General features: G+C 45.2%; 1 protein-coding gene across 19 annotated transcripts in view; it reads right to left on the reverse strand.

The window, feature by feature from the left end:
- Positions 1-13,819, reverse strand: part of LOC137418230 (E3 ubiquitin/ISG15 ligase TRIM25-like) — a 1,962,167-nt gene that overhangs the window by 1,093,196 nt on the left and 855,152 nt on the right. For 18 of the 19 annotated variants that reach the window (XR_013621986.1, XR_013621985.1, XM_078770768.1 and 15 more), the window contains 2 exons: positions 7,436-7,672; positions 6,078-6,100 (listed from right to left, as the gene is read on the reverse strand). Coding sequence is in view for 17 of the 19 variants with exons in the window: in XM_078770768.1 (XP_078626894.1) it covers positions 6,078-6,100; positions 7,436-7,672 (260 nt within the window). In the remaining 2 variants the exon portion in view is untranslated. Of the gene's footprint in view, positions 1-2,119; positions 4,264-6,077; positions 6,101-7,435; positions 7,673-13,819 lie in introns of those variants that run through there. The other variant, XM_078770757.1, reaches the window with a different exon arrangement.

Below are 13,819 nucleotides of genomic sequence, written 5' to 3' on the forward strand. Positions count from 1 at the left end.
AAGTGAAGTTCTTCCTCTTCTTGATTTCCCTTGATTTCTCTTTCCCCACGCTCGGTGATGACGTAGCACCCTTTCCACCATTTCCTGTGCGCTATAGCGCGTATTTGGGGCGTGATAGTCGTGTGTTGTGCAGTTTTTTAGGTAGCCGCGATAGCAGAGAAATGCGATAGCTGAGTTCGCGATAGCCGAGGGTTGAGTGTGTATATATATTGTAACGAATTTGAGAATTAGGGTTGGTTGTGTGTAAATGTTACCCTCCGTAATGTAAAGAAAGGTCGAAGGTCATCCTCTTAGTTAATTCCATAAACATACACGCAGGGCACCATATACCCTTTTAAATAGTTATTCCCTTATTCTATGTAGTTTAAGGCTGTGTTTCCCAATAGTCGACTCTCCATTGCACCGAATTAAATAAGATTAGGTCCCATCTTCAAAGTGTCAGGTTTGGATGGTTTTCGCCGCAAATGGACTCCATTGAGCACGCGGTCGGTTCGGAGAAGAAAGGCGTGTCTCCGCACCTCGTCATAGGAAGGAGGAGTGAGTCGGCCCCGCTCAACCAATCCAGCACGAAGGGGTTTGGCTTGAGAGGGCGGGGAGAGAATGATCTGGGAGGTTCGTGAAGGTTCAAGGGTGGGGCTTATATAACCCGCGGGAGACGCCCCCACCGGAGATGAGATACGGCAGAGGAGTCCTGGGAAAGCACGCAATGTCCCCACGGCGGCCGAGAGAGAGAGAACCGAGGCAACCCGAGGAGCGCGCGATGCAGCGGTGCACAAAAGGAACTTCGCCCACACAGTTTGGAACCGCGGGAGTTCGCACGACTGCAGCTTGGCTTTTTGACGGCGGTGCCTTCCGGCCCGACCATGCCCAGTCCCTGCTGGTCCTTCCTTTCCTCTCCAAGCCATCCACCTCCAGCCATTCATTCCTGCCTGCATTCCCTGTGTAAGTGTGATCGTTCGTCTGTCTTTCACGTTGTCCTGGGGTATTAATTAAGAGTGTAATAGGTAAGCTAGTGTTGCACTGTGTCTTCTTCTCCTGTAAATTACTTTCGTTATTCTTCCTTCTCCTTGGTTTCTTTCGTTGTGTAAATAGTAATTAATAGTAATAAATCCTGTTCTTCCTACTTTGTCCTCTTTCCTTCGCATTCGGTCACTTTAGAGGTTTCCCCAATGAGGGCCCGTGGTGCGATTCGGCCAACGAAGATCAATCGGGTCAGTCTTGGTAACCGGCTCACGGTGCAGTTCGCTTCACTCGGCGCAACTAGTCCATTACGCTGCGACCGTGGGTGGGGGAGTATTTCCTTGCGTACCGGTAGGTGCTGGTATTTAGGTCATAGGACGGTTGGGCCTAATACCCTACCCAGCGCTGACCGGGTGTGACGTCATACCGCCAGGACCACGTCGGCGAGTCATAGACGAGGGGACTAATCCCCCCTCGATAACGGGAACCGAGGCCGATGTTAGGTTCCGTAACAATATATATATATATATATATATATATATATATATATATATATATATATATATATATATATATATATATACACATATATATCTACATATATATATATACATACATATATATATACATACATATATATATATATATATACATACATATATATATACATACATACATATATATATATATATATATATATATATATATATATATATATATATATATATATATATATATATATACATACAGATATATATATATACAGATATATATATATATATATATATATATATATATATATATATATATATATATATATATATATATAAATAAATATAAATAAATATATATATATATATATATATATATATATATATATATATATAAATAAATAAATATATATATATATATATATATATATATATATATATATATATATACATACATATATATACATATATATATATATATATATATATATATTTACATACATATATATACATATATATATATATATATATATATATATATATATATATATATACATATATATATATATATATACATATATATATATATATATATATATATATATATATATATATATATATATATATATTTATTTATACATACTCTGCGCTCGCCTCACCAAGCGTCGATACTGAGGAACGGGCTTATTTTAGCTGAGGCTAATGACTGTACCTGAGATTATGTGTTGTCATGATTTACACCAATCATAATACAAACAATTACTTTGCACAAATGTATTTGTTGAGTTTGTGATATTACATTTTTATAGGCAATTTAGGTTGAAGATTTAGGTTGAATGTTTTTTTTTCAAGAAGGAACCCCTCAGCACACACATAGGGGAGGGGTAGGTGCAGACTGGAAGTTTGGGATGATTACACCTCACCACCACGTAATTCAAAACACGTCACCACCAAGTAATTCAAAACACCTCACCACCAAGTAATTTAAAACACCTCACAGCCATAAAACACGTCATGAAAACACCTCACCACCACAAAATTAAAAATACCTCACCACCACGAAATTAAAAACACCTCACAGCCATAAAACGCAATAAAAACACCTCACCACCACAAAATTAAAAACACCTCAGAGCCATAAAACACGTAATAAAAACACCTCACAGCCATAAAACACGTAATAAAAACACCTCACAGCCATCAAACACGTAATAAAAACCTCACCACCACAAAATGAAAAACACCTCACAGCCATAAAACACGTAATAAAAACACCTCACAGCCACAAAATTAAAAACACCTCACCACCACGTCATTTAAAAACACCTCACCACCACATAATTCAAAACACCTCATCACCACATAATTACAAACACCTCACCACCACGTAATTATAAATACCTCACCACCACGTAATTCAAAACACCTCACCACCATGTGATTTAAAAACACTTCACCACCATGTGATTTAAAAACACCTCACCACCATGTGATTTAAAAACACCTCACCACCACGTCATTTAAAAACACCTCACCACCACATAATTCAAAATACCTCACCAGCACTTGATTCTAAACCACCACAACGTTATTAAAAACACTTCACAACCACGGAAACAAAAGTTTGAGGGAGTCGTTAAGTGACAACACAGACACTGCCCAGATGTGTAGATATATAGATAAATGACTGTACCCGAGTTGCCGTTTTGTCGTGGTTTAAACCAATCATAATTCAAACAATTATTTTGCACAAATGTATTTGTAATATACGTGATATCACATTTTATAAACAATTGAATTTGAAAACTTAAGTTGAAAAAAAAAAATTCCCCCCCCAAAAAAAAGGTTGGAAATTTTTTCAACGAAAATACCCTTAGGACATACCGACGGGAGAAACATGTGCATACTAGAAGTTTGGTACGATTTCACAAAAGTTTGAGAAAGTAGTTCAGTGACAAGACAGACACTGCACAGATATATACTGTATATAGATATAGTTATATATATTGTTGCGGTTTTGTGGTTTTATAATAAAGATTAATTTCCCCTCCTAGTTAGTTACACTACAACATGTAGCCTCGCAATAGTTCAGTTATTTATTCATAAATGTAAGCGTAGTCCTTTTCCTGTCATAGTTTTGCGTTGAGTAGGATAGTGAAAATTAGGTGCCCTTATGATGCTTCGATGCTTTTGGTTTTGGCGTGAAATACAATGAGGCAGGCCTGAACAAGTCGACCAGGGCCGAAGGAAGGCGAAGCTGTCGGTAAGCGCGAGCCGCCAATCAGGGCTCGAGGGGAGTGACTTACCACTGCGGCAAAAGGCGGGGTTTGGACAGTTCGAGTCGGGCTAGGGCGGGGCGATATAACCCTGTGCCCAGAGCCCCCCACCTCAGTTATGAGCTATGAGAGGAGATGCGCTGAGACAAGTTATGAGAGAGCAGTTCGGGTGAGATGAGTTACGATTCGGAGTTGTGAGAAGACGCGCGTGAGATTGCGTTGTGTCGAGTCATATCGGAGGAACTGAATAACTCCGTGTATATGAACTTTGCCCTGCTCCCCGCGCTCTGTGCAGTATTAATCGCGCTGTAAAAGACGACTCATGCCGGGCCACAGACACGCGTATTTCCTTCCACCTGCCTTTGCCGATATACGCGCCGTGAGGATTTTCCCACCTGCCTGCCTTCGCTAGGACACGTGCTGTGACCGCCAGGGGGCCACGACCGGGTGAGCTGTTCCTGGAGTGACCGAAGCAGGCGCATTCGGCACGCGAACATTCTTCTTCCATTTCCCCATGTGAGTGATCGGGCCCGTGTCTGGGGAATATGTAAGACTGCTTAAGTTCTGCCCTGTGTCCCTTCTTCTACCAAATCATTCTAACTAGTGTAAATAAATCTGTTCTTCCTTCTGATTCGACCGTCTTGTGTTTTCCATCATTAACCTCGCATGGTACGAATTAGATCACTCTGATCGGGTTCGATAGAAAGGTAACAGCACGAGTCACGTGGTACGCATTCCGCTCGGGTGTACTCAATTACACGTGGTTCGTGCGAGACTCGATCCCCGCTACCGCTGCGGTGTTGGTATTCAAGGTACGCATGAAATTGTCCTGAAACCCTTTTCCTCATCTGCCCGGAAGCGGCGACTCAGTCGTTTGAAGACATTTATATATATATATAAATAAATAAAGACGTTCAAGACTCAGAAAGAACAGCAATGGAAACATAAAGTAAAGAAAACCCAGCAAAAACAACAACAGATGGACAGACTAATCTGACAGGAAGCTTTTATCCTTGTCGGAGCCAAGCGGGCCTTGTCTGCCTTGTCAGAAGCCAGAAACGAAAGCTCTTTTATGGAGAATTTATCAGGGTGTTTCACAAAGATTGATACAACTTTGACGTCCTGCCATGTCTTTGTTGTTTGACCTTTACTGCTTTCCTTATCAGGATTTGGTGATGTTGGCGTGGTATTTGTTCATTGCGATTTCTAGCTCCACAGCTGCACCCAAACGGGATCAACCTGATCTGGTTCTGTGATGAAGCCCATTTCCACTTGAACGGTGCCATCAACAACCACAACAACATTTTCTGGCGGAGGGGGGTGGGGTGGGCATAACCACATGAGGAGATCACTGAGAGGTTCCTGAGAGGGCCTAAGGTCACATGCTTCTACACCTTTAATAGCAGATAGGGAATGCTTGGGCCTTACTGGTTTGAGAATGACAACAGCAGTACGGTGACGATCAACGGTGAGCTCCACCGGGCCTTGCTCCAGAAGTTCCATAATGATCTAGCCCAAAAGGTCACCCCAAACCAGCTCAGCACGATCTGGTTTATACAGGAAGGTGCACCCCCGCATACAGCTGGTGACGCCATCACTTTCCTGCAGCAGCAGCTCTTCAGAAACCGCCTCTTTGCCCTGGGTACCGCTCATGACTGGGCACCCCATAGCCCAGACTTGAACCCTCTGGACTACTCGTTCTGGGGGGCTGCCAGGGGCTCTGTCTACGGTCTACGCCAATTGCCCTGCCACACTGGATGATCTGAAGCAGGAGGTGTTAGACTACCTCCAGACAGTGCCACGTGAGACCTACAGTAAAGTTGGACAGAACCTTGGAGTCAGGAACAATGCCTGTCTGAACCGTGGAGGGCTACACACCGAGAACGTCAATTACACGGATTTTGCGTAAATGCCAATTTCAGACCAAGTGCTCTCACTAACTCTAGCAGTCACTTCACTGCAATAGCATTCGGTGATAGAAAATACCATGTCATGAGCTTTCAATAAATGTTTGGTTCACGTTCCTGAGGTTTCTGTTTCTTTTTAAATAAAGGTGAAAGTTTTATCACTATTTTTGAAACACCCGGTATAAATAGAGAGTGGGTTTAAACGTACAGTGACTAACCTTTCTTTCCTTCAAGGTACAGTGACTGTTCCACGTACACCCACGTAAAGTGGGACATAACATCAGGGGGACTAAGTTTGACATTTTGGTGAATATCTTTTCGTGAAGTGAAAACAATTCTAAAAGGTGAGGATTATAAATACGTATCTTCAAATGTTTAAAACACGAATGGGGTAAAAACAACTGTATGTGCTGATAATGTGTCGGACACCAATGCAGTCTCACCTTTTTAGCAGATCCTTGGAACCCTGAAAATAAAGAAAACAAAGAATGAGATCAAGATATTTGAATGAATGAATGTTTCTTTTCATTTATCAAATACTAGCTGGAGTATCCGGCGTTGCCCAGAGTCAATTTGGGGGGTTTTTTTCCTATTGTTTTGTGTGTGCCGAAAACACTTTCTTACACCAACAAAGGAAAATTTATATTAGAACACACACACACACACACACACACACACACACACACACACACACACACACACACACACACACACACACACACACACACACACACACACACTTGGGTCCTTTTGCCTGTTTATCTGCACAGAATGTGAGTATCTGTATTTATTCCATTCGACCCTTGACAACCATCAGACCTTTAACAGGCCTCAGACCCTTATAAGACCCCTAAAACTCTTCAGACCCCTAAGACACCGCTCTCTTATAGTGTAGACAAGAGAGTTCATAGAACACGATACCCCATGCAGTGTTTTAATTATATACTTCAATATTAATAAAATAATGATTTTTAGGATCGTCCAAAAAAATTAATCCGGAGGTTTATTGTTACTTTAACAATCTTATACATCACAATTTTGCATTGCAATAAGACGATGTTGAGTCACAGTTTAGGAGCTGGAGACTTTATTGATCACCATAGAACACAGCATCAATCAGCATCGTACAACCATAGGGTGGCTTCTTCTTCACCCCTGATACTGCACCGTCTCACTTGCTATGCCCTCTGATGCTACATATAAATATACTGTATATCATTGTTAGTCGAAGTATTATGAAGGCAATTTATGTTCGCAGTGTTCAAGTATATAATTCAATATAAATAAAGGTATAAAAACGTATTCAATAAATAAATTCCAGGTTTTACCGCTGTTTTACCTAGAGTCTATTACATCACCCTATGTAACACATTGCATTAGTTATTCGTGCCTGTTGTTTGTGTCCTTTATAACATCCTTATAAACAGTGAGGTTCCTGTTTGGAATGATTTTCGATTTTGTTTGATTGCGAGGCAGGCAGATGTGCGATTGGGACACATTTAGAGCCAGAGTACGGTAAAACCACAAACCTGTGATCCTATTTGTGTTCAAAATATAACATTCAATTTATAACATTCTAGTGGTATCCATTAGAGAGCTACTATGGCATGGCGGATATCAGGGAGACGAAATATATGATCTCATACACCAGAGTGAAATTTTTTATCTGGGTTGACATTTGAACACAGGATTATACAGCTCAGAAATGGGTGCACAGATCTCAAGGTTATCCTGCCAAACTCTGCTGAACTGGAAATATTAAACATGAGAATATTTGTAATATGTTTATGATAAACCACACCTGCAGAAACGAAGTGGTATCCAATTCCTCCTGGAGTGCTGTTTGCAGTAAGGATTTTTCTTGATGAAGAGACTCATTCTGCTGCTCCAGTTTCTCTTTCTGCTTCCCAAGAAGAGAAAGCTTTTCCATTTTCCTCTTGTTGATCTGACCTTTCATCAGATCCACAGTTTCATTTACTAATTGGCACAACTCCATTCGCCTTTTTTCCAGCAGGTCCTCAGCACCTCTGCCTGAGTTCTGAGAGGGGTTATTGATTGAAATATTAAAAAATCAACGATAAATATTCAAAGAAAATGAGAAAACTAACAAAAAAAGGACAAATTAGTGATCTTAACAGAATCATATGACTGATTCCAGCAGTAAGTTTCAAAGGAAAAATTAAGTCGACGTATTTAATGTTAAGCCTGGGTCAGGGCTGATCATCAGCAGGCCTTGAAGTTCAATAGATCGAAGCTATTCCCAACTGTGGAATATTGATAGGTGAGTTTGTTTGATGATTCTTCCATGGTGACAAGATGTGTTGGGTTTCAACATTGTCAGCCCAGTGTGTGTCTAATCAATTCCAGTTCCTCAGAGAGCAAAACATCCGCTGTCTGCCTGGCAGTGGAATGGAGTCCTGTATGGTACAATGATAGATTCCATAACCTTACTCAGAAATGGAACTAGGCTTACTGGTCTATAGTTGCACCCTTCTTGTGCATGGGAGTGATATTAGCTAACTCACAGGTAGAGGAGAAGTGGCCAAGATAGAAGGAAGCACACAAGAGAAGGCTAAACTCGTGAGAAACCAAATGCCTCAATTCTGTGTTTACTTCCAAATATCATGCCCCCTACCCTCACTCTCGTTATCCATCCTTCCTGTCATACCCAACTGCTTCTGGACTATGTCTTTGGCACCGGAGAAAACGGAGAAGGTTCTTTCAACTCGGTCAAGGGGGCGGTCACGGATTTTCGAAGTCGTTCCACGATCTTCGCGCACGCTCGAAGCTAAGTCATTGTCACATTTGTATTCTTGTCTAAACTGTTTATCTTACGTGTGTGTACCTTCTAAGTGTCCCTCGGAAGTTTTATCGGGGTTAATCTTTCATACCTGTAAAAAATAGTTGAGTATCTCATGCCACGCACGGCCACGCGGCCTAGTTGTTGAAGCTTCCGACCTGGAGGCTTGGTTTCTCTCCGGGCATCCAAAGTGGTTATTTTTTCATTCGTGTGTTTGTCAAATTTCAACTCGTTACTTTATCGTCCATGCTTTATTGTTTGTTTATAGTTAGTTTTGGTTTGAATTTCCTGTAACTCGTAATTAATTAATCCTGTTCTGCGCCTCGTGTGCGGCCTTGTACCCCTGTCGGTGTTTGTTAACTTAAGTCCCCTACATCGTGTTTTGCTTGGCTCTCAGTTTTTCCCTTCTACACCGAACGTAATACTCTCTGTCTGACGTTTTAAATCCCCACCCCACCCCACCCCCCCCCCAAAAAAAATTTTCTTTATTTATTTTTCCTTTCTCCACGTGTGCCGTTGTCTCATCCTGTACTTTCTGTCCAGGTGTATCGCGGTGCTTTTCGCCCCGCCCCCATTATCTCCTTGCCATCCACCTTTTGCCCTGTTCACTTGACTCATGGTGGTCCCTCTCGGCCAAATCGGGTGACACCGTCACAATTTCGGTCTTCGAGGCCGGCCGATAGGCACAGTGTGACCGGAAGGGACGAGGTTCTCCTGACCACGTGGCCCTTGACTTGGTTTGTCCGCACAATGTGGGCGCCTTCAGGATGAACTTTAGCCGGGGAGCGTTTGAGTGCCCCGGTGTGATACTGCCGCCCACACGCGTAACAACTTGTGGGTGCACGTGGTTCCCGGCGGTCCCACTGGCCTAGCGCTACCATGTTTAGACAGCGAACTCCGTCCCCGGGCACCGTCACCTACTCCCGGAAGCTTGATAGATCAGCAGTGCCGGGCACGGTAGGACACCCGCGAAGCCCCGGCGGACCGGGGACGCGCGAGCCTACGCGTTAGCGTGCTACGGCGGAATCAACGGCTTCGGCCACGGGCGGGCCGATACTCGGCCCGGTCAGCCGGAAATGAACTGGTTCGACACCCGCGCTAGAGAGGTCGCGGGCGACTGAGATGTATTAACCAATTGATTAATTAATTTGAGACGTCCGATTTCTAGTGTTTGGAAATTTGGAAGAGCTTGACCCTAGCCTTTCCCTTGCGAGGGCAAGGAGGAACTTAACACTTGACACTTAAGCTTAGTTTGAAGTACACCCTGCCAGCGCCCACGGCGGGACGGCAGGGCAACCAGAAGGGACGAGGTTCTCCTGACCACGTGGCCCTCGATCTGGGAAGCGAGAGGCGTTCCATTAGTGGACGCGCCCCTCACGCCCGACTTTTGGGCGGCCCCAGCAGGCCGTTTGTTTTGACGTTCCGTGACAGGCCCCGCACCCCCACCTCCGGGCCGACCGGGCAACCGGAATGAATCCCGGTGTCCCGATCCGAATCTTCAGAGCGGGCCGGCTGGGGAGTGCCAAGCACCCCGTACCTGCACTTTCCGTCCCTGCGGTCCCAAATACCGGAACCACCCGAATACCACTTTATTCGACAAAATGAGGTGCGGCCTACAGCCTTAGAAAACCAACCCTAAATAAGTCAATACCTCCAACGAGAGGGTGGTGGGAGGCTGATGGCAGGGTGATGGGAGGGTGATGGGAGGGTGATGGCAGGGTGATGGGAGGGTGATGGCAGGGTGATGGGGGAGGGTGATGGGAGGGTGATGGGAGGGTGATGGGGGAGGGTGATGGGAGGGTGACCCCGTTGGTATTTTGTGCATATAAGATTGTTCACGGTTCTGTTTAAATATTATTTTAAATATGTTTAACCTTTCCCCTTCAGTGTTTTATTCAGTGGTATATTACAACACGCTGTTTTTCTTCCTATTTAAAAGGCTTTTCTCAATTTCCTCTCCAACTCATTCCACGTCAAAAAAAAGAAATTCAATATCTTATACGTCTCCCTCACTACATGGTCTAAATTCACATTCATTCCATCCCTCCTCCATCGTTCTGAATCGGATTGCTAACTTGAAAATCACAACAAACCCAATTTGTTATCAATGTTCGTCTTTCATTAATCATCCACTTTCTAAACTCCCATCTTGCCCCTCCCCTCCAAATCCCCCCCCTTGCACCTACACTCCTAAACTCCCCCCTTTCCCCTCCACTCTTAAACTCCCCCCTTGCCCCTCCACTCCTGAACTCCCCCCCTGCCCTTCCCCTCCTAAAGTCCCCCCTTGCCCCTCCCCTCCAAATCCCCCCCCTTGCCCCTCCACTCCTGAACTCCCCCCTTGCCCTTCCCCTCATAAACTCCTCCCTTGCCCCTCCCCTCCAAATCCCCCCCTTGCCCCTACACTCCTAAACTCCCTCCTTGCCCCTCCACTACTAGACTCCCCCCTTGCCCCTCCCCTCCTAAACTCCCCCCTTGCCCCTCCCCTCCTAAACTCCCGCCTCACTCCTCCCCTTCAAAACTCCCCCCCAACTCCTCCCATTCAAATCTCCCCCCATACCATTCCTCTCAAATTCTCCCTCCTCCCCCCTCCTCAAAGTTGCCTCCTCCCCACCTCGTCTCCCTTCTATCTCATGCCTCCACCCCCCCCAACCTTCTATTGTCCCATGCCCCCCCTCAAACAACTCCTCACTCTGCCTCAACCCTTCACCACCAAACCTTTCATCCTCCTCATCCTTCCCTTTCTTGGAACTCTTCTGTAATCTCTGACACACTATCAACTGCTCTCCCTACCTCCCCCTCTCATCCTTCATCTTACCCTACTCCTCCCCTCCCCTGTCCTGTACCCGATGCTCCCCCTCTCTCTTCTTTAACGGTATGGACCTCAAACATCCGGGGCCTTCACTCAAACCTGACTGATCTCTCCATACAGGTTGCTTCTGACAATCCAGACTTGATCTGCTTAACAGAGACTTTCCTCCTTCAAGATGTCTCTGATTCCTTAATATCTCTTCCTGGTTACTCCCTCCTCCGGTATGATAGACCTGAGCCTCCGCCTGGTGGTGGGGTGGCTATCTTTATCAAAAACTCTCTTCCTCACTCTCCTTGCACTGCCCTCTCTCCTCCTCACCCCCAGGAGTACCTCTGGCTACGGCTTCCTCTCCGCTCCCACCTTTTGTTCATATGTGTTCTGTACCGTCCCCCAAACAGTGATGACTCAATTTACATTTCACTGTCTGACAACATGGACCAACTTCTATCCACTCATCCCAACTCTCTCTTCCTCATATGTGGTGACTTCAATTGTCATCATGCCACCTGGTTGGGTGTGGGTTCCTCTCTCACCAGTCATGGCACCTCAGCAAAGGACTTCTGTGACTCACTGGGATTGACACAATCTGTCCATTTCCCGACCCGGATCTCAGCCAATGGAGTATCTTCTCTTCTAGACTTGGTTATGACTAACTTCCCTGCTAAGGCTGCTGCTCATCTTCTGCTCCAATCGGTTCTTCTGATCATGTGCTTGTCAAAGTGGACATCTCTCTGGCCATTCTCAGAGAGACTCCTCAGCGTCGAAGAGTCTGGCATTTCACTCAGGCCGACTGGGACGGGCTTCAAGCAGCCATCAATCGTCTGGATTGGTCTCCCATCTCCACTGCCTCTGACATCAATTCTTCCTGGGAATTCTTCCAAAGCAAACTGATCTCTCTCATGCACAGATTTATCCCATCTCGTCTTCAGTTGTCTTACCCTTCCTCCAATCCATGGTACACCGAATCTTGTGGTGAGGCAGTTGCCCTGAAACAACTTGCCTTTGCCTCTTGGAAGGCTAATCCAACTGAAGGCAATCTCAGTTCCTTCCACCAAGCTCGGAACAAGTGTGTGTCTACCCTCAGGAGTGCCAGGAAGCACTATCTCTCCTCACTCAAGAACGAACTCTCAAACCTGTCTCCTTCCTCCAAATCCTGGTGGCGTCTGGTCAAATCCGTTTCTGGTGTTTGTTCACCCTCCATCCCCTCCCTTACCTCAAATGGCCACACAGTTGACATCGCACGTGACAAAGCCGAATGCCTCAACTCTGTGTTTGCCTCAAAATCCTTAGTCCCAAACCCATCTCTCTCTGTTCCCACCTTTCCCAGTCGAACCCAACTGCTCCTGGACTCTGTGTCCTTCTCTCCTGACAAGGTGGAGGAGTTTTTGTCAAACCTCGACTCTGATTCTGCAACTGGACCAGATGGCTTCAGCCCACGGGTCCTAAAATCCTGCTCTGCCGCTCTATCTCACCCTCTCTCTGTTCTTTTCACCCTATCCTTTGCTCAAGGTCATCTGCCAGCATCCTGGAAATCAGCAAACATTACCGCTTTACACAAAAAAGGTGCAAAAAGAGATCCTTGCAACTACAGACCAATCAGCCTGCTCCCAATTATCAGCAAAGTCATGGAATCCATCATTGCTTCGGATATGAAATCTTTCCTCTTCTCCAATGGCTTGATCTCTGATCATCAATTTGGTTTCAGACCAGGTCACTCTACTCTGGACATGCTGCTTCTGCTGTCTCAACAATGGATGGAGGTCCTCAATGCCAAACAGGAAATCAGAGCTGTCTCCCTCGACATATCAAGTGCCTTCCATATGGTCTGGCACCCAGCTCTGCTCACCAAACTCTACTCCTATGGTATCCATGGAAATCTCCATGCATGGCTTGCAGACTTCCTCTCTGGTCGTAGTCAACGTGTGGCCCTGAATGGATTTCTCTCATCTCCCCTTCCTGTTCAGGCTGGAGTTCCCCAAGGCAGTGTTCTGGGCCCTGTGCTTTTTCTGGTCTTTATCAATGATCTCTCCGACTCTCTGGAAAATCCTCTGTATCTCTTTGCTGATGACTCCACTCTCTGCCGCTCCATTCCTCTTCCCTCAGATCGGCAGTCTGCAGCCTCCTCACTCTCTGAAGACCTGGACAAAATCACAGACTGGTCAAACAAGTGGAACATGTCTTTCAATCCTGACAAATCTCACACTCTTACTTTGTCTCTCCGAAAAGATCGACTGGACAACCCTCCCATCTACTTTCTCAACAATCCTCTCCAAGAAGTTCTGTCGCTCAAGCTTTTGGGTCTCACTATCTGCCATGATCTTTCTTGGGAAAACCACATTTCCAAGCTGGCCTGCAAAGCCAGTCGCCGACTGGGCATCCTCCGTCGTGCGAAGTCCTTCCTAGGCACACCTGAGCTCCTCACCACATACAAGGCTTTCATCCGCAGCTCAATGGAATACTGTTCTCCCCTATGGGCTGGTGCTCCTGCCTCACACCTAGCTCGGCTTCACGCTGTTGAAACCAAAGCTTTCAGAATCATTGGAATCTCCCGCGATGAAGCTATCTCTGAGGGCCTT

Source organism: Myxine glutinosa, chromosome 1 (assembly GCF_964187855.1).
Source record: "Myxine glutinosa chromosome 1, kmMyxGlut1.1, whole genome shotgun sequence".
Lineage (NCBI taxonomy): Eukaryota > Metazoa > Chordata > Myxini > Myxiniformes > Myxinidae > Myxine > Myxine glutinosa.